At 56.2% G+C, this 16,741-nt stretch overlaps 5 protein-coding genes across 5 annotated transcripts; 3 read left to right on the top strand and 2 right to left on the bottom strand.

The window, feature by feature from the left end:
• Positions 1–122: 122 nt before the first annotated feature.
• On the top strand, positions 123–1,485 carry DL89DRAFT_277981 (mitochondrial malate dehydrogenase; the record flags this gene model as incomplete). The annotated part of the gene is made up of 3 exons (XM_040889485.1): positions 123–143; positions 268–716; positions 905–1,485. 3 exons carry the CDS (start codon positions 123–125, stop codon positions 1,422–1,424), a joined length of 990 nt encoding a protein of 329 aa, XP_040744099.1. The 3' UTR covers positions 1,425–1,485.
• Positions 1,486–1,732: 247 nt separating this feature from the next.
• Positions 1,733–2,854, top strand: DL89DRAFT_266725 (S-adenosyl-L-methionine-dependent methyltransferase). Its single transcript, XM_040887201.1, has 3 exons — positions 1,733–2,119; positions 2,142–2,493; positions 2,516–2,854. Exons 1-3 carry the CDS (start codon positions 1,740–1,742, stop codon positions 2,828–2,830), a joined length of 1,047 nt encoding a protein of 348 aa, XP_040744098.1. The 5' UTR covers positions 1,733–1,739; the 3' UTR covers positions 2,831–2,854.
• A 347-nt stretch (positions 2,855–3,201) lies between these two features.
• DL89DRAFT_292180 (uncharacterized protein) lies at positions 3,202–10,529 on the top strand (the record flags this gene model as incomplete). The annotated part of the gene is made up of 8 exons (XM_040890268.1): positions 3,202–3,671; positions 3,811–4,060; positions 4,201–4,274; positions 4,981–5,014; positions 5,052–5,108; positions 5,140–5,877; positions 5,918–6,306; positions 6,332–10,529. The coding sequence occupies 8 exons, from the start codon at positions 3,202–3,204 to the stop codon at positions 10,527–10,529; spliced, it is 6,210 nt and encodes a 2,069-aa protein (XP_040744097.1).
• A 3,469-nt stretch (positions 10,530–13,998) lies between these two features.
• On the bottom strand, positions 13,999–14,800 carry DL89DRAFT_135379 (uncharacterized protein). Its single transcript, XM_040883358.1, has one exon. The coding sequence runs from the start codon at positions 14,640–14,642 to the stop codon at positions 14,157–14,159; it is 486 nt and encodes a 161-aa protein (XP_040744096.1). The 5' UTR covers positions 14,643–14,800; the 3' UTR covers positions 13,999–14,156.
• DL89DRAFT_135399 (uncharacterized protein) lies at positions 14,768–15,985 on the bottom strand. Its single transcript, XM_040883359.1, has one exon. The coding sequence runs from the start codon at positions 15,881–15,883 to the stop codon at positions 14,894–14,896; it is 990 nt and encodes a 329-aa protein (XP_040744095.1). The 5' UTR covers positions 15,884–15,985; the 3' UTR covers positions 14,768–14,893.
• Between the last annotated feature and the right edge of the window lie 756 nt (positions 15,986–16,741).

Here is a 16,741-nt window from a genome sequence, read left to right as displayed (position 1 = left end):
CCCATGCACTATCCGGCTGGGACAAGGGGAGCCAGGATGTTAATGGCCAATAGGAATTATCCCACTTATCAAGCCCTGATGCGGGCTGCGTTTTGGGGAGGTGTGTGCGGCCGGCGCCTACGATGGCCAGCGAGCCCGGGCTGGTTTAAAAGCAGTCCTCGGGCAGCGCAGCGCGGGCGCAGCTCTTCTTCTTGTCTGCTTCTCCATCCTTCTACTTGCTCGTTCGAATTCACTAAAAAATGTTTGCCACTCCGTTCCGCGATCAAGGTTGCCGCCCGCTCCTTCTCGACTGCCATTCCTCTGCGCTCCAAGGTTGCCGTTCTCGGCGCCGCCGGCGGCATCGGCCAGCCCCTGTCGCTGCTGCTCAAGACCAACCCGCGCGTGACTGAGCTCGGCCTGTACGATATCGTGAACACGCCGGGAGTTGCTGCCGACATCGGCCACATCAACACCCTGTCGAACGTCGCTGGCTACACCGCTAAGGACAAGGACGGCCTGAAGAAGGCTCTGCAGGGCGCTGAGCTCGTTGTCATTCCGGCCGGTGTGCCCCGCAAGCCCGGCATGACCCGCGACGACCTGTTCAACACCAACGCTGGTATTGTGCGCGATCTGGCCCAGGCCTGCGCCGAGGTCTGCCCCAAGGCCAAGCTCCTCATCATCTCCAACCCCGTCAACTCGACCGTGCCTATTGCCACCGAAGGTCTTCAAGAAGGCCGGTGTCTACGACCCCAAGCGGTAAGTTTCACGCTCGCTTAGAATAAGCAGCGCATTGTGCCCTCGCCTCCCTGTTTTGGCGTGTCGAGCGCTTGTTCGCATTCGAGGCGCTGCCTATGCATGTGTCACCGTTATCGGAATCCAGAAACTGATTAGCTGATCGTGATTTGCACGTGATTCCCTATTGTAGCATCTTCGGCGTCACCAGCCTCGATCTGGTCCGTGCCTCGCGCTTCATTGGCGCCAAGCTCGACAAGGTCGTCGATGTGCCCGTCGTTGGCGGCCATGCCGGCATCACCATCATCCCGCTGTTCTCGCAGGTCGAGGGTCTGAAGCTCACCGAGGAGGAGCGTGCTGCCCTGACCCACCGCGTGCAGTTTGGCGGTGACGAGGTCGTCAAGGCCAAGGACGGTCTGGGCTCGGCTACCCTGTCGATGGCCTTCGCTGGCGCTCGCTTCGCCGACTCGCTGCTGCGCGCCGATGCCGGTGAGGAGGTCCTCGAGTGGGCGTTCGTCAAGAACGACCTGTTCAAGAAGGAGGGCATTGAGTACTTCTCGACCTACGTCAAGCTTGACAAGAACGGTGTCAAGGAGGTCCTGCCCCTGCCTGAGAACATCTCCGAGTACGAGAAGGAGCTCGTCAAGGCCGCCATCCCCGAGCTGCTCAAGACCCAGACCAAGGGTGAGCAGTTTGTCAACGGCAAGCAGTAAGCAGTTCTGATCGTGGTTTTCCCCGTGCCATTTATGTTAAAATACAAAAGGTTCAACTCTCATTAGCCGGGAGGATGCTGCGCTATGGTAGCGGTCCAGTCCCATGGAATGCGGTCTGTGCAGCAGCAGTGGGACACGGCTGTAAATTGGCCGAGGTGCATGCCGAGCTGACAAATTCCAAAGTTCGGGCAACCTAGTTAGGGTATGCTCACCGGCCCCTATCCCGGCGTCTCCGCGTGGGCAGAGCGTGCTTTAGCATTGGCGTGCCACATTTCCAGCATCCCTTCTCCTCTGTCGATATCTTCTACTCTAAAAATGACTTCTACCAGCGATTCAGTTCATACCTCCGTCAAAGAGTACTATGGCAAAACGCTCGAGACCTCTTCGGATCTCAAGACAAACGCCTGTTCGCTTGCATCTGCGCCCCACCCGCTCGTCCTGGACACCCTCCGCAAGATCCCTCAGGACGTCCTTGGCAAATTCTACGGCTGCGGCAATCCGATCCCGCTGGGTATTGCTGGGAAGTCTCTGCTTGATCTGGGCTCTGGCAGTGGTCGCGACTGTTATGTTGCCGCCTCTCTAGTTGGTCCCGAGGGCTCGGTGACCGGCGTTGACATGACCGATGAGCAGCTCTCAGTCGCTCGTGAGAACATCGAAAAGTACAGTGAGGTTCTCGGATATATGCCCAAGCTCAAGTTCCTGACGGGCTATATCGAGAAAGTTGCGCGAGGCCGGTGTTCCCGAGAAGTCCGTTGACATCTGTATCTCAAACTGCGTCATCAACCTGTCACCAGACAAGCCTCGCGTTCTGCAAGGTGTGTATGACTCGCTGCGTGATGGCGGTGAGCTGCACTTCTCAGACCTGTACGCTGATTGCGAAATTCCTATCGCCGTGCGTACCGACGATTCTCTGCTAGGCGAGGGCCTTGCTGGAGCACTGTATGTCAAGGAGTTTGAGAAGATTGTGCGCGATATTGGCTTTGCATGCCCACGCATTCTAGCAGTCTCCCACCTTCAGATATACGATTCTGAGCTCTTGGCTAAGACCAAGGGTATCAATTACTATTCGGTTACCTACAGGCTGCTTCAAGGTGTTGCAGGCTGATGAGAACGAACTGGATCGCGGCCAGACCGCCACATACAACGGGCAGATCCAGGGCAATGAGTGCGAGTACAGGCTGGATGTCGACAATGTATTCAAGCAAGGCGTGCCCGTAAAGGTTAGCGGAAATACTGCTGCGTTGCTGGAACACTCGTGGCTGAGCAAGTACTTTACCGTCAGTGGACCTGCCGGTGAGAGCGGCGGTCCAATCGAAACCTCGTCGATCGAGTCCCTCATGGACAAGGCACGCTCAGCCACCAGCAGCTGCTCGTCAGTGAAGCCTGCATGCTGTGGTTCGGCTTAAATATTTCAACAGATAAAATCTCTATACTCCTCTCTCGCAATACCACCAGGTTGTTTCTTTGCTCCATGCGACATATGCCACTGGCGATTGAATCATCTAGCACACCGGTATGCTGAGAATCAGTGGAACCGGCAAGCCCAATATTTCCAGACTCGCATTCTCGGGCAATTTCAGTGCTTGGCTGGTGATGCTGTATTCTCCAAAAGGGTCGTAGGGCCAATGAAATCGACGGGCCTGACTAATCTGCGATGGAGCAATCCATGGCAGACAGTCTGAGCATTTAAAAGCGAGAGCTCAGCAACAGCCACGTCCCCTTGGTCGCTTCAAAAACACATTCTCTTTGCTCTATTCCAGAAAGATACATCACAACAATGGCTTCGAACTCTGATACTGTCTACACCTCGGTTAAGGACTACTACGGCAAGGTCCTCGAGTCGTCAAAGGACCTGAAGACCAGCGCCTGCACCACGGGCTCTGCTCCGCATCCGATTGTTCTCGATGCGATCCGTAAGATCCCCAGTGCCGTTACCGACAAGTTCTACGGCTGCGGCAACCCTATCCCCCTTGGAATCACCGGAAAGTCAGTGCTCGACCTGGGATCCGGCAGCGGCCGTGACTGCTACGCCGCGGCGGCACTGGTTGGTCCCGAGGGCTCGGTGATCGGCGTTGACATGACTGACGAGCAGCTTGCCACGGCCCGCGAAAACATTGGCGAGTTTGCAAGGACCCTCGGGTATGCACCCAACCTGAAGTTCCTGACCGGCTACATTGAGATGCTGCGCGAGGCTGGCGTCCCTGAGAAGTCGATCGATATCTGCATTTCCAACTGCGTCATTAACCTGTCGCCTAGACAAGCCCCGTGTGCTAGCAAGGTGTGTACGACTCGCTGCGTGATGGCGGTGAGCTGTACTTTTCAGATGTCTATGCCGATGCCGAGATTCCCTGAAGCAATCCGCACACATGATGTGCTGCTCGGCGAGTGTCTGGCCTGGTGCTCTGTACACAAAGGAATTCGAGAGCATCGCCCAGACCATTGGGTTTGCGCGGCCACGCATTCTGGCAATCTCGCACATTGAGGTACACGACGCTGAGCTCAAGGCACTGGTCAAGGACATCAAGTTCTACTCAATCACCTACCGTCTGTTCAAGGTCGCCGAGAATGACCAGAAGGAGATTGCTCGCGGCCAGACGGCCACTTATCTGGGTACAGTCGCTGGCCACGAGGATCAAGTACGAGCTTGGATGTCGACAATGTCTTTGCAACGGAGTGTGCCAGTGAAAGTCAGTGCCAATACCGCTGAGATTCTGGCCAAGTCCTGGCTGTCGCCGTTCTTTGCTATCGAGGGCATCGGCTGCTGATGATGGCGAAGGAGCTGAAGACAACATCCACCGAATCGCTGATGGAGAGTGCGCTGACAGCTAGCTGCTGCAAGCCTAAGCAAGAGTCGTCAGGATGCTGTCCTCCTAAGCAGGACTCGTCAGGATGCTGTCCTCCTAAGCAAGAGTCGTCAGGGTGTTGCAAGCCAACAGGCCGTCTGGGTGCTGCCTCCTAAGCAGGACTCGTCAGGATGCTGCAAGCCTAAGCAAGAGTCGTCAGGGTGCTGCAAACCCAAGCAAGACTCGTCAGAGTCCGCGACCCTGGAGAAGGTAACCCTCAAAGTGCTCAGGTAAGCCTGGCTGCTGCTGAGCGTTCCTAGCCAGTTGTGACCATAGCATCGATTTAAATAATATCATTTCCAACTATTAGTATTACTGTTGATACGTGTGGTTCCCTGATGTCGCGGCGTGTATTGAGCACCAAGTGTCCAGTCAAGCGAACTCTAGGAATTTTTCTTCAGGCTCTTTCTAGGGCTGGCTTGTCAGGGAAAGTCGTGGTCATGGCACTGCCACATTTAGGCAGCCCGGCGGCTGCAGCAAGGTTATTGTTTACGATATGTATTGTCGGCCTATGGACTCCCCACCTTGGCGAACCCCCTTCTCTTCTTCGCTTTCATTTTTTGGAAGCACCTTTATTCAACGCACTCAGCCCAGCTCCAAATTCACACTGCTCATTCTGTCCGACTGAACATAAAACTACATAAAAATCCAGCAACAGCAAGTAAAGCGCGCACATGACAAAGCCAGTGTCAACAGCCGAGTCCCAAGGCAAGCAACCCAGACACCGTGCGGCTGTCGGGCAGTCTGGTGCCGCGGCAGTATCCAGATGGCGCTTTTCAGGCAGGCACTGGAGAATAATACAATGATCGTACTTGAGACGGGTGCCGGCAAGACGCTAGGTGTCAGTAATGCTTATTGAGTGGTTTGCACAGCGGTCGCCAGAGAAAATGCGGGTGTTTCTCAACAACACTGTTGCACTGGTGCAGCAGCAGGCGCGGGTCATCAGCGACAATACCCAGCACCGGGTCGAGAAATTTGTCGGGTCGGCAGGCATTGAGGCATGGGGCAAGAGCGGGTGGAAGGCGCATTGGGCGAAGAGCACTGTTCAGGTCATGACCCACCAGATTTTCTTGAATGCCCTGCGCCACGGATACATCAGCCTCGAGGATATCGACTTGCTGGTGATTGACGAGTGCCACCATACCCGCGGCAACCACCCATATGCGCTCATCATGAGCGAGTTCTACCGGCTGGCAGAGCCTAGCAAGCGCCCGCATGTTTTTGGCATGACGGCGTCGCCGCTCAACTCGCGGGAGGATGTACGCACCTCGGTGGCTCGACTGCAGGCCTTGATCAATGCAGACCTGTGTACAGTGGATTTGTCGCTTTGTAAGGACATTGTTTCCAAAGCAGAAAGCATATGCTGGGAGTACCCGTTGCCGCCCGAGTTCCCCGAGACTGAGCTGACAGCAGTGCTCTTCAAGGCGTGCGGCCAGAATGCAAAGCTGGCAGACAGGTTCGAGAATGCGCCCTATCTGCTGCAGCTTCTTGGACCCATGGGTGTCGATCTAATGTGGCACCATGAGATCCAAAAGTGGCACAACAGCGTTCTGACTGAGGGGCTGCGGCAGACATCGGTTCCTGAGGCGGCAGGAGCAGTCACTGGTACAGTTCAGCCGGGGTGCCGGATCCTCCGCATGCGATAGCCAGATTCAGAGTCTGCACCACAAGACGCTGACTGCACAGGAGAGCCTGGGTCCGCGTCGCCAGGAGGTAGTGGAGTTGCAGAGCGCGCTAGCCATCGACCGTGAGTTTGGCGGTATGGAGGTTGCGCGCACCATGATCCTGCAGCGACTTGAATTGCTGGACAATGACGCAAACATCGAAAAGGCTGCCAAGCGGCTCAAGGCGCTGGACGGTTCAGGTGACGGGAAAGCCAGGACACGGTGGATTCGCGCAGGTCCATGGAGCGATGTGCGCCACCTTCTATCGCCGCAGGTCAACGCGCTGCTGGATATTCTGATGTCATGGCGCGACCGTGCCAACGAGCTGCGTGGAATCGTGTTTGTCAACCGGCGTCTTACCGCAGTTGCGCTCGTGTACATCGTGTCGCAGATTTCTGAGTTCTGCTTCATCACTGCTGATGCGCTTGCTGGGTGCTGCGCGCGGCGGCGGCAAGGCAGTTCGCCCGCTGCGACAGGGTGCCATACGGGTTGCCAATCAGACGACGCTGGCGGACTTTGCCCAGGGAAAGGTCAACCTTATATTCGCCACGCAGGTCGCCGAAGAGGGCGTCGATGTGCAGCCATGCAATTTGGTAGTCCGATTTGAGATCCCACAGACCGTGACATCCCTGATCCAATCCCGTGGGCGCGCGCGTAAGGCCGGATCGCAGTTTTATGTAATGGTGCCTGGTATGGATGAGGATATAAATAAGAGCGCCATACACAAGCACATGGGCACGCGCATGGACTACGAGAGGCTGGTTGAGATGGAAGGGTTCTTGAAGGACTGGTGCAACAGCCATATGTCCCGCCGCGCGTCACCAACACCGATCACCGCAAAGCCTGGCGATGACCCAGATATGGAGCTTGAGAGCGACAGCGAGAGCACAAAGGTGGTGCGCATTGGACGTTCGGGGCCAGAATACTGGCAGTTTCTGCAACGCCATACCCTGCGCGAGTTTTCGGCAGACAACCCTGAAGACGATGAGAAGGAGCTGTGGATCGAGAGCCGCGACCGCTCTGGCCGGGTATTCACTGTACTAGCATCTGGTGCCAAGATCACGTACCTGTCGGCGATCCAGATTATATACCGGTATGTTCAGACACTCCCACAGAATCAGTACGATGCGCTCGAGCCCGCCTATACGATCACCGAAGAACTGGAAGAGGTGGAAGAAGAGGGATCGCTGGCAGGGCCTAAGTCCAGTTCGGTCGTGGCCGGCAAGAAGCGCAAGAAGACCCCACCCAGGACGCTGTTCCGCTGCTCACTGACACTGCCAGCCAATGCAGCGCTGCGGCGCATCAACGGGCCGGCAATGCCGACCAAAAAGCTGGCCAAGCAGGTCGCCTCGTATCGCGCCGCCAAGAAGCTGCATCAAGTTGGAGCCATTGATGATAGCCTGCTGCCTGTCGTCGAAGTGAAGCCAAACTTGTCGGCAACGATTGGCAAGAAGACCGGACCTCTGCCGAAAGGCCAAACCAAGGGTTCACGCTCGGCCGTCAACAACTATGCAATCGCTACCCCAGAGGCATTTAAGCGGGCTGCACCTGCCTCGGCAGACCGGGATGCCATGGACGTGGACGGCAATACGCCAGCCAGTAATCCATCGCTCTGGCATTTCTACTGGATTTCTCTGCAGCACCCAAAGGCTGAGGTACCCACATCGATCATGCTCGCCACTGCCAACCCGCTGCCGGATGACATCGCTGTGCCGCTGTACATTGCGCAGTATAACGACAGCACAGATCTGTCGCCGGAATATATTGTGCCAAGGTATATGTGGTCGCGGGAGCTCGACAATGCGCAGATCGATGACCTGGCGTCGTTTACATCAAAGGTTATGATCCGTACGCTCAGGCATGGCTACGTGTGGGAGACAAATGAGGTTGGCATCTTGCTGGCCCCGCTCACCACAGACTGCAACAGCGTCGATTTTGAGTTCGCCCGCACATGCTTCAAGGACCGCAAGGCCGTGTACAGGGAAGGGTTTGACTATAGGCAGCTGGTTGGCCAGCTGGTTATGGACGCGTTGGACTCTGGTAACCTCAAGGTCGTCACCAAGGTGTGCCATGACGCCGATGTCAACACCAATTTGCCGCAGTACCATGCAATGACTTCGGTGCTGGATGATATTGATATGGCCATCGAAGCCAAGCAGCAGGACCCGCAAATGACTGTTGTATATGAGCATAAGGCAACTTTAGTGATGCCACCTAAGGAGCTCACTTCGACGCCATGCCCGCCGCCATCTGCAGTATCCGTGAATATGAGCACTGACACCAGTGGTACCCCGACATCGTCAGCGGCTTTGGCTGGCACGCCAAAGGCATCGACTCGTCGGCGGATCAAAACCATGAATGAGTGGTCCCGCAACAAGCGCGTGCGCTACATGCTGCCCAAGGAGGACGAGGGCGCAGCCGGCGTTCCGCTATTGATGGTCAAACCGGTCGATTTCTCCAACAACTACCTGGCGCCCGTGCAGTTCCATTCCCCGCCAGTGACCGTATCTGAGGGACCTGGCCTTGAAACCTATCCAGATGGCATCTACACAACACCGTTCTGCTGTGCGCGTGAGCCACTGGGTCTCACCGATGTGCTGAACCTCACCTTGCTGTCATCATTCCTGACACGACTCGAGCAAGTCCTAGTAGCATTTGGCGTCAGGCAGAGGCTGTCGCTGAGTGCCGAGACCGAGACAGTGCGGTGTGCAATCACAGCGTCCAGCTCATCGATGGATTGCGACTACCAGCGGCTAGAGACACTGGGCGACTCGATACTCAAGTTTATCACGTCGACGATGCTGTTTGTTGAACATCCGGCCGACCACGAGGGGCTGCTGACGTCGCGTCGCGAGCACCTTGTTAGCAACTCGCATCTGTTCCATCTGGCCACTCGCATGTCGCTGGCTGAGAGCATTATATCGCTTGCATTTTCGAAGCGCGAATGGCGGCTACCGGGCCAGGGATGGAAGCGACTGCACGACATCTCGACCAAGTGGATATGCACACCGGCTGTTGAGAACAACAGGGTACTGCGGAAGGCTGTAGCCGCTGATCCGCAAGAGAAAGTCGAAGATCCTGACGCTGTCACGAGCACTGGCAAGGCCAGTTCCGAGAATAAGCCACACACGGCGCCGCGTAAGCAAACTCGCGACATTATCACTGAGCGGCCGTTGTCGGAAAAGACTGTCGCTGATATCATCGAGTCGCTGCTAGGCGCTGCGGTGCTGGATGGCGGGATTGAAGGCGCGCTAGCTGCTGCATGCTCTCTGAATGTTACTGACAGCAGATGGACTGAGTGGCAGCAGTTTGGCAAGGTCTGGCATGCAGGCCAGCGCGAGAAGAAGCGACGTCTTGCTGCACTGCATATGCACCAGTTGGAGTACATAGCATCGCTGAAGCAGTCATTGCTGCTGCTGCCTAGTGGTACCAATGATATTGAACCGCTGACTCACCAGCTAGGAGAGATTATGCTCGATACGACCGATGTCAATTGTTCGGCACCCGATGGCAGTGTTGACGACGGTATCTCGGGGCTGCTCAGCAGTTTGACCAAGGCACCAGCTGGATGGGAAGCCATGGCTGAGCACACCCTCGGGTACAGGTTCCAAGACCGCGCAGTGTTGGTCGAAGCCCTGACGCACTGCAGCATGATGGATCTTAACTCTGCCAGCTACCAGCGGCTGGAGTACCTGGGCGACGCTGTTTTGGACTACTTTGTGACCAAGCGCTACTACAACTACAAGCCCGAGTTGGTCCCGCACCGCATCACACTGGTCAAGCACGTCGCTGTCAGCAACGACGTTCTGGGACTGATCCTGGTGTGCAATGGCCTGCACAGGTTTTTGCGGAACCAGTCGCAGACAGTCAATGCTGCCATTGCAGACTACGAGGAGCGGTTCTGGGCTGTACGGCAGACCGTCGCAGATGCTGCGGCTGAAGACAGCAGTTGCCCTATGGTTGACAGCACAGACGTGTACCAGAACCTGCCGCCCGAGTGCTGGAACCTGGTGCCGGCACCCAAGGTACTGGGCGATCTGCTCGAGTCGCTGCTGGGTGCTGTGTATGTCGACTCGGGTATGGACTGTGGCACTGCACAAGCGCTGTATGAGCGTCTGATCGAGCCATTCCTGGACCGGTTTGTGGACTCTGGCAAGCTGACGCTGAACCCAGTGATCCAGAGCCAGCTCATTTGCCAGGCATGGGGCTGCAGCGCATTCACCTGGGTACCCCTGGCCAACGAGGATACAACCGACTTTGTCAATCGCTCTGTGTGCGAGTTCCAGATCCACGGAAGAACCATTGTGCACACCAGAGGCGAGGGACCCCGCCATGCAAAGTTCAACGCTGCCTGCCAGTTTGTGCATCTGGTTGGAGCGGCTGCCCCGAACGCCCTCGACGGCAACCTAGCTACCATGCATGGAATCGAAAACGGCGGGAAGACGATGGCCATACTCGACGAGCTGCTGAAGCCGCTATGTAGGTGCAAGGAGGAGCGCTTGGCCAGGGCCAGGGCTGAGGAGGAAGCAAAGGCGAGTCTGGAGGCAGAGGCCAGTGCTGAGATTGTTGTGACTGCCATGACCGTCGATGCCGAATAGGCGAGAGCTGTGGATGCTTGACCAGCGAATGGCCCACTATACTATGTGCACATGTCGCCCTCTCCAGATGTGAGCACATTGCCCGATAGGCTCGCTTTTTTTCTTTATCTTTGCTACAAAGAAAGTCAATGCGTTCCCTATTTTTCTGTCCACCAGATGCTTTCCACGCTTGCTGCAAAGTTAATTGCGCACATGCATAGATTTCTTTCGGTGCCCTTCTCTGAGGTCCGCTTAAATGCCCCTTGTTTTCCTTTCTCCTCGCATCGACAGTGAACATCCTCAAAGACGATCTACTCCATACACTAGTGTGGATAGGATTGCTTGGTGCTTTTCCAGGAACATATCTTTGTGGATGTATTGAAAGCGGGTGCGGGTATGCCGATTTGTCGCGATAGCCTTGTGGAACCACGCTTGGCGGCACTAGGCTATGGAGATGGGAATATCCAGGCGGATCGCCGAACTGTGGGGGAGGGGTGCCGAGCGACATACCGGACGAATGTGTTGTTGGGATATTAAATTGAGACCATGTTGGCAGTGCAATCTGTAAACAATGGACAGGACATGCAACCTGTTCACCATCAGGACAAACGTGGTTGTATGCGATGTACGAGCTTTTGTGGATTTTCCGCATAGGCCGACATATGGTAAAAGTGCCAACATGGAGCTTACAACTTCCGAGCGAGATGTATCTCGCTTCGGTGGATTGCATACCTGATCCGGGCAGCGATGGCGCGGATCTGCCAGATTGGGCTTAGTGATCCTCCTGCATCTGGGTTCTCGTTTTGGATGGTGTGTATTGCGGATTTCGTACGTGTACCTGAAGCAGGAGGTCCAGAGGGAGGGCTCCAATGGGGACGCCGTGGCCGCGCATAGAGGGGATGGCGGGGGTGATGTGCGCTGCGCTCCTTTTTCTTGCGTGGCCCCGTGCTTGCACAGCCATTGCTGCACATGAGCGTGTGTGAGAAAGGAGGGATCCTTATTCCAATAATAGATACCATTTATTGTGAAGGACTCGCTGGCCAGAAAGCAAGAGATAGAATGATATCGAAATGGCGTGCAATTGTACGCTACCACCCACGGCACTTAAAGTACGCTGCGGGGTTCGTGCTCTTGCCGCTTGCTCTTCTGTCTTTCCTCTTCTCTACATATTGCGGTTTGTTCATTAATTGGCATATATGTGTACAAGCTTCTGTTTCGCAATCATCGCATTTTGAAGGCTTACACGGCAGCACGCTTTTATTTTTTGTTCTTTTTGCTGGAGGCAGTATCTAACAGCCTGCTCCTGGCCGATCTCTTGTTCCGATTCCTGGCTCCACTGAGCGCTCGGTTCTGTGTTCACTTTTCGCGATAATTAGAACGACCTCTCCCGTTGTTCCTCAGCAAACCCAGCGTGACCAAAGGCGCATTCGTTTTTACGTGATTTCCTTGTAAGGTACGGATTTTGGCTGCAATTGTACAAGCGCGGAGGCGCTTCGTGGTTGCAAAAGTGTCGGTGGTGAGTGTTTCCCACTCGGCGAATAGCAAATATAGACACTGGAAAGCCGCTGGTGGATTCAAGGATTCCTTTATGTGCAAATTGCTTTTTGGAGCCTTTGCTGGCTCCCCCATTTGCATAAAGCGCATGGTGTCGCGGTCTGGCACTCGGCTTGCACCAATGTTTATAAGGGCAAAGACGCGTCTGCCCGAGCAACTAGCTTCAGGCCTGCTTCTTTTTTCTTTCATCGAGTGTTTCCCGTAGCACAGTTTTGCCACGCATTTTTTCTTTTCTAGCCTTTTGATTTCTTGCTCACCGCTTGCTCATCTCCATATACATTATAGCTGGCCACCACGCACTTCCGAGCAAGGGCACACCAGTCGTGATATACACATCTATTTTTGGTCAAGGTAAGTTTGCTGGCATTGGCCGACATGTTATGGCTGCATGGTACATTGGGAGACTCGTCACCCAGGCATTTACAGAAAGACACTGGCAGGGGTGGGCAGTAGAGCCGAGCATCTTCCTGAGGGAAAGGGCGAGTATGCCCGACCTTTTATTTACCTTTTCCTCTTCCTCCCAGCCGCACCAGTGAGGTGCTGCTACAATTTGTCCGGGTGGCTGCGCTGTACCTTCGGATTCTTTTTTTGCATTTTATTTGTTCCTGTTGTTGTCAGGCGGGGGAAGAATACACAGGCAAAAGCCGCTGCAGCCGTCCGAGGCATGCACGCCATTCGCGCACCTCCTCCTCCTGACAATGGCGATATAATATTGCGGGTGTAATAATGCTGGCTGCAAAATTGGGCCAGCCAGTCTTTTGAGCAGCCCAGAGAGATTTGGAAAGCGGGCTGCGCGAATGAGGCTTTTGTTTTTTTATTCGTCTCCTTCTCCGCCAGTCCTGTGGATGCCAAACGCCTCGCTATTAAAGAGCGATGGAGGGTGCCCGCCCGAGGGCTTGGAAGCAGAATCGGCCGAGTCTATTTGCCATGAGCCTGGGCCCAAGAGCAAAAAGGGTCTTGTTGGAGATGATTTGTGTGCCCCTGCTGCCTACTACCCTCTGGATCCCTTTTTCTGTTCAGTCATTTGTGGAGGCTTTTTCTTTCGTTCTCTACTGCCTGCCCAAACAAAAAAGCTTCGTGGATCGAGCCCGTTAACTAATTGACGCAAGAAGAGGGGCGGTGTGGAAAAGGAACACAAGGCAATTTTGCTTTGTGATCGACAACAGAAAAATTTCGGTATACTTTTGTGAGCCTCCCACTCTTCAATTGCAGATTTTATTTGGTCGTGTCGCCCAGCTGGCGTTCCGGCTCCTTATAATCCACAGAGCAACCCCCTCAGCGGCTGCTGGAGGATCTCCCTCTCTCTCCTGCCCCTTTCCTGCCTCGCTACTTTTTATTCCACTCTGCAAACTCTGTTTTTCGACAGGACGGGCCATATTGCAAATATTCATTCTGTATCTATATTTTTGTCTTCTATAGTCGCTTTCTCGTTTTTTCACTCGCAGCGTGTCAGGAGGACAGTCTCAGAAACTCGAAATATACGTGTCGGCTGATCAACCTAGACGGCGCTGTATTCGGATACCAGCCATCAGTATTACTCATAAGGTACGTTTTTCCATTCCCATGTACAGATCAGCGTCTGCTCGGTCTGGCACCCTCATGGATTGTATGTGTTATCTGAGAGTGCGCAAAAAAATTTTCTTGCAGCCCATGGATTCATGGGGGGCAAGTCTGATTGCGGAGGTGGTCCCTCCGGTCTCAGTCCAAGAGTGGAGTTTTGTTTACCCTGTCAATCAGCGTTCCGTGCCGGCTCCCACTCATTCGCGAAAATTAAGCTGATGGTTGCAGTCGCATATGAATAATCTACAAAGCGAGATTTGTGACGCTCCACGGCGCTGTACTTGTCCTTGCTCCCCCCACCCATGCACCCTTTAGCCCGCACAGGCTCGGGGCGCTCACAAATAGCATTCGATATGCAGGCGAATGTTCGAGTTCTCCTGTGCAGCTGGAGGTTGAAAATCGCATTCCTGCAGTCTATTGCGGGCGTTATTGCTCTCAATGTTTTCCTTTCTTTTTCGATGGACCGAACGGGGTGTATATTTAGCTGCAGCTCCCAAATCGACTGTGAGGGTGGGACAGTCTTCTGTGAGCTGATTAATGAGCGTAGACCGAAAATGGCACTGTTTTGGCTATGTTTGTCGCTCCACCGCACACCTGCTCAGACCGATATCTACCGACCATCAATGGTGTTTTTTTGGGGAGGTGGAAAATGAGCGAAAAATGATCCGTTCTCCCAATATCCAGAGCAGTGAGGGAAAGGGGAGGGGTGTAGTGAGGAGCGAGGAGCTCTGGTAGATCTGCTCTACTCTCCGACAAGATTTGTGTCTGCATATTGCGCGCACCCTTTTTGGGCAGGGGCCGAGTGTTTTTATTCCATTTTGTGGTACCTTCGGGGCCTATTTCTGTGCGCTGGGACTGACCTTGGAGGCACATTACCAGTGGGAGACACAGCCCGCCAGCTCCTGCTCCTGCTCCGCCCCCATCGGCAACCTTAGCGGTTTGTGTGTGACATGGACGTGATGGCTGGCGACAGGGCTTGTGAGAGCCAGGGGGTGGTGAGGTCAGCAATGAGCGGGGCATTTTGAGGGGACCCCGCAACCAATTTACCAGGTCGCTCCCAAAAGCAAACTCGATTCATCCCCCCTGTGCAGCCCAGGGGTGGACCCCGGCCCTTGGCGTGTGGCAGTGTGCTGTTTGAAAAGGGCGGGTTCTGTTTATATACGTGTTATTGGCATTGCTGAGTCGCATGGGCGACAGAAGCAGGCAGTTTGCGATAAATCACTCGGCTGCAGCAGCGATGCAGGTCTCCCTCTGTTCTGGATCCTGGCTTTCTAAACCCCTCCCCAAAATAAAAGCAAATAGCAGGAACGGAAAAACCCGCTGCACGGCGTGCATCCATATTTTCTGTTTCTCGCTCGACAATTTCCTACTAATACCATAGCAACCTCTGTAGAAACCCACACATAGTCGGCACCACCCGTTAGCACAATGAGTGGCGGGACCAGCATGCACAACACTGAGGCAGCGTATACGCACAACATTAGCAAGCACGGGGACACGCAGGACACAGCATCGCTGAGTGCCATGGCAACGCCACGCAACACATTCCTATATCCGCCGACGGGGCTGAGCATCTCGGCGCGGGCGTCAATCCAGTCGACATCGACGGCATCGCCGAACACGACGTGGGACTCGCTGCAGCACCAGCGGCAGCTGCAGCGGCTGCTGGAGGAGAAGGGCGTGCCGGGCGGCAGCGAGCGCATGGCGGTGCGGCGGCAGGCATTCGACGACACATACAGCCTGCTGGGGCGCGGCGGCGGGCCGGCGACGCGGGCGGCAGCGCAGCAGGAGCTGCGGCAGCTTTCCCGCTCGTCAGCAGGGGTTCCGCAGGCGCTGCTGGCGCCGGTGTCGGGGCTGGCAGAGCTGGAGGCAGCGCTGGCGGGCATAGTGGAGCGGCGGCAGGTGAGCCGACGCGAGGCGGACCAGCACAGCATCGTATCGCAAGCATCGGGCGAAGCGGGCCGCACACCGTATGGCGACCTGAACGAGCACCTGGACCAGCTGACGGCGGCCATCACCCGGCTGCAGGCGCCCGGGCGGCTGGGCCACGAGCGGCGGCGGTCGGCGGAGAGCGGGCGGTCGGTGGAGAGCGCCGAGGAGGTGGTGCGCGGGCGGGCGTCGTCACGCGCGTCGCTGCTGTCGGGGACGTCGGCGGAGTCGCGGCGGCGGATTCTGGTTACCGAGGTGCCAGAGTCGTCGCAGTTCCAGGGGCTGTTCGGCAGCGCTTCCGTACGCCGAGCGCGACCTGCCGCGCAAGCCATCGTCGGTAGCCTTGTCGACAGTAACGTCGTCGACCGGCGGGTCGCAGTCGGCGCTGAAGCGCGTGTCCAAGCCCACGGCGCTGCTGCCGGAATGGGATGGCACGCTGGCGCGGCCCCTTGACCAGCAGTGGTCCGACTGTGACGGTGCGGGCAATCACTCCGGCGTCGCGGCAGGCGCTCTGGCTGAACGTGTATATTGCAGGTGATGCGGCGCGGCGGTCGCTGTTCAAGCGGCGGCAGTGGCACCGGCGGTTCGCCATTTTCGCCGGCAACGTGCTGTACCTGTTCAAGAGCAGCGCTCCGGCAGCAACGGCGCTGCAGCACGTGCGGCTCAACCCCGGGTCGATCGTATGTGTCAGCGACGCGTTCCCGGCCCACAAGTGGGTGGTGGAGCTGACGCAGCCACGCGAGCCGCGCCTGTCGCTGTCGAATGACGAGGCGCAGTCGTGGTTCCTGGAGACCGAGCAGCGCACGGAGATGGTGGGGCTGCTCAAGTCGCTCAAGGGCGCTGTCAAGGACCTGCAGGCGCAGCCGGACGCCCAGCGGCGCGAGGAGGAGCGGCTGATGACTAGGCGGCGGAAGCAGCGCAAGGAGGCGAAGCAGAACGCCGACGTGTGCCCGTGGGAAGCCGACGAGTTCAGTCGACCACGGGTCGGCTGGGTCCCGATTCCGAGCAGGAGGAGGAGGAGGAAGAGAAGGAGAAGCCGGTTGAGATGGTCAGCCAGATGCTCGACGGCTACTCAATGGAGCCGCGGTTCACCGGCACCGGCGGCATTGCCGAGTGGGGAGCGTTGCGCATGCACATGCCATACGAGCCGGCTCCGGTCCGCATCGCCCACCGCGCCTACTCGACCGACC

The sequence above is a fragment of the Linderina pennispora genome (assembly GCF_002104995.1).
Source record: "Linderina pennispora strain ATCC 12442 chromosome Unknown DL89scaffold_5, whole genome shotgun sequence".
Taxonomy (NCBI): Eukaryota; Fungi; Kickxellomycota; class Kickxellomycetes; order Kickxellales; family Kickxellaceae; genus Linderina; species Linderina pennispora.
Note: the sequence above shows the minus strand (reverse complement) of the source record. Positions and strands in the feature narration are given on the sequence as shown.

Bases quoted from the DNA above. Each gene is read 5' to 3' on its own strand.
- DL89DRAFT_266725 (XM_040887201.1), top strand. From the start codon at position 1,740: ATGACTTCTACCAGCGATTCAGTTCATACCTCCGTCAAAGAGTACTAT.
- DL89DRAFT_135379 (XM_040883358.1), bottom strand. From the start codon at position 14,642: ATGCCCCGCTCATTGCTGACCTCACCACCCCCTGGCTCTCACAAGCCC.
- DL89DRAFT_135399 (XM_040883359.1), bottom strand. From the start codon at position 15,883: ATGGCTTGCGCGGCAGGTCGCGCTCGGCGTACGGAAGCGCTGCCGAAC.